The 1,342-nt window shown below is 42.8% G+C and overlaps 1 protein-coding gene across 1 annotated transcript; it reads left to right on the forward strand.

The window, feature by feature from the left end:
- Positions 1-311: 311 nt before the first annotated feature.
- LOC109509555 (MDS1 and EVI1 complex locus protein EVI1) lies at positions 312-1,314 on the forward strand (the record flags this gene model as incomplete). The annotated part of the gene is made up of 2 exons (XM_074895028.1): positions 312-459; positions 595-1,314. Coding segments are annotated over 2 exons (382 nt in total), but the record flags the coding sequence as incomplete, so codon positions are not given.
- Positions 1,315-1,342: the final 28 nt, after the last annotated feature.

Here is a 1,342-nt window from a genome sequence, read left to right on the forward strand (position 1 = left end):
TTTTTTTTTGATCCCGTAACAAAATATACAACTTAGTCTCGACATGTACTGTACGCTATTATTCACTTCAAACACTGAGTCGAAACATGATTTCAATGTTTTTGACTACTTTTGTACCGATGATAGTAATGCTCTGGAAGATCATCGCACTTGCTCAGCATGCAATCAGACTGATTCAAAGGGGCATATTTAAATTATATTCTTGGTGAATTTGGTGACAGATCAGGCACACACACACTTTCCCAGAGAATCAGCTGTTTTTTTCTCCATCTCTTTCTCATTGTTCTGTTTTTTATCTGTGCTTCCTGCAGCCTCGAGGCTCACATTCTGTCCCACTCTGAGGAGAGAGAATACAAGTGCGACCAATGTCCCAAGGCTTTTAACTGGAAATCAAACCTGATCCGACACCAGATGTCACATGACAGTGGCAAGCACCATGAATGTGAAAACTGCTCAAAGGTAAAGTGATGACTTTTGGGGGGAAAATGTGATGGTTCAGCCACTTTCTCGCTTTGATTTCTGTGTGGACTACTTTGTGTTTCTTTGGTCGATAGTAACACCTTCTGTGTATCTGTGTGGTTCCTTCCCCAGCAGGTGTTCACAGACCCTAGTAACCTGCAGAGGCACATCCGCTCGCAGCACGTCGGGGCGCGGGCCCACGCCTGCTCCGACTGTGGCAAGACGTTTGCAACGTCTTCGGGCCTAAAGCAGCATAAGCACATCCACAGCAGTGTCAAGCCCTTCATGTGTAAGTCACTAAGACCCTACCTATGTAAGTCTACTCAGTACATTATAATAATAACAAAAATAACATGCTTGTGTGACTAGAAAACGTGTTCTTGGGAATTCTTGTTTTCAGCTTCTCATACAGTTTCAAACCTAATGTTCCAGAGTAAATAAAGGAGGGAATATTAAGAATTGTGACATCATTTACTAGAAGTCAAGAGCAAACACAACGATGATTATTTGACAAGCATGTAATTGGAGCCACTTACACTCGGTCTTATCCAAGTGACCTAGTCTGACACACACAAACTCTTGCACGCATGCACACAAATACTCACACACACGCACACACATGCTCACTCACACACACAATCACACTTTTTCCCTCTTGCATACCCCAGCAAGACACATTTTGACCTTTCACACTCTCCTTTCCCTAAAGCATTATGACCTTCACCCTTTGCCTCTTCTATTTCCCTGACCTGCCACATGCCAGCATATGAAAAGCAGTTCACATAAGAGATTCTACTCTCCTTTTCAATTAAGCATATTAACATGTCGTGGGTGCGCAGGCTAGTAGGGCTGAAACGAATAATGATATGTTTTTTGACCGATA

The sequence above is a fragment of the Hippocampus comes genome, unplaced genomic scaffold (genome assembly GCF_001891065.2).
Source record: "Hippocampus comes isolate QL1 unplaced genomic scaffold, H_comes_QL1_v1.1 C16948046, whole genome shotgun sequence".
NCBI lineage: Eukaryota > Metazoa > Chordata > Actinopteri > Syngnathiformes > Syngnathidae > Hippocampus > Hippocampus comes.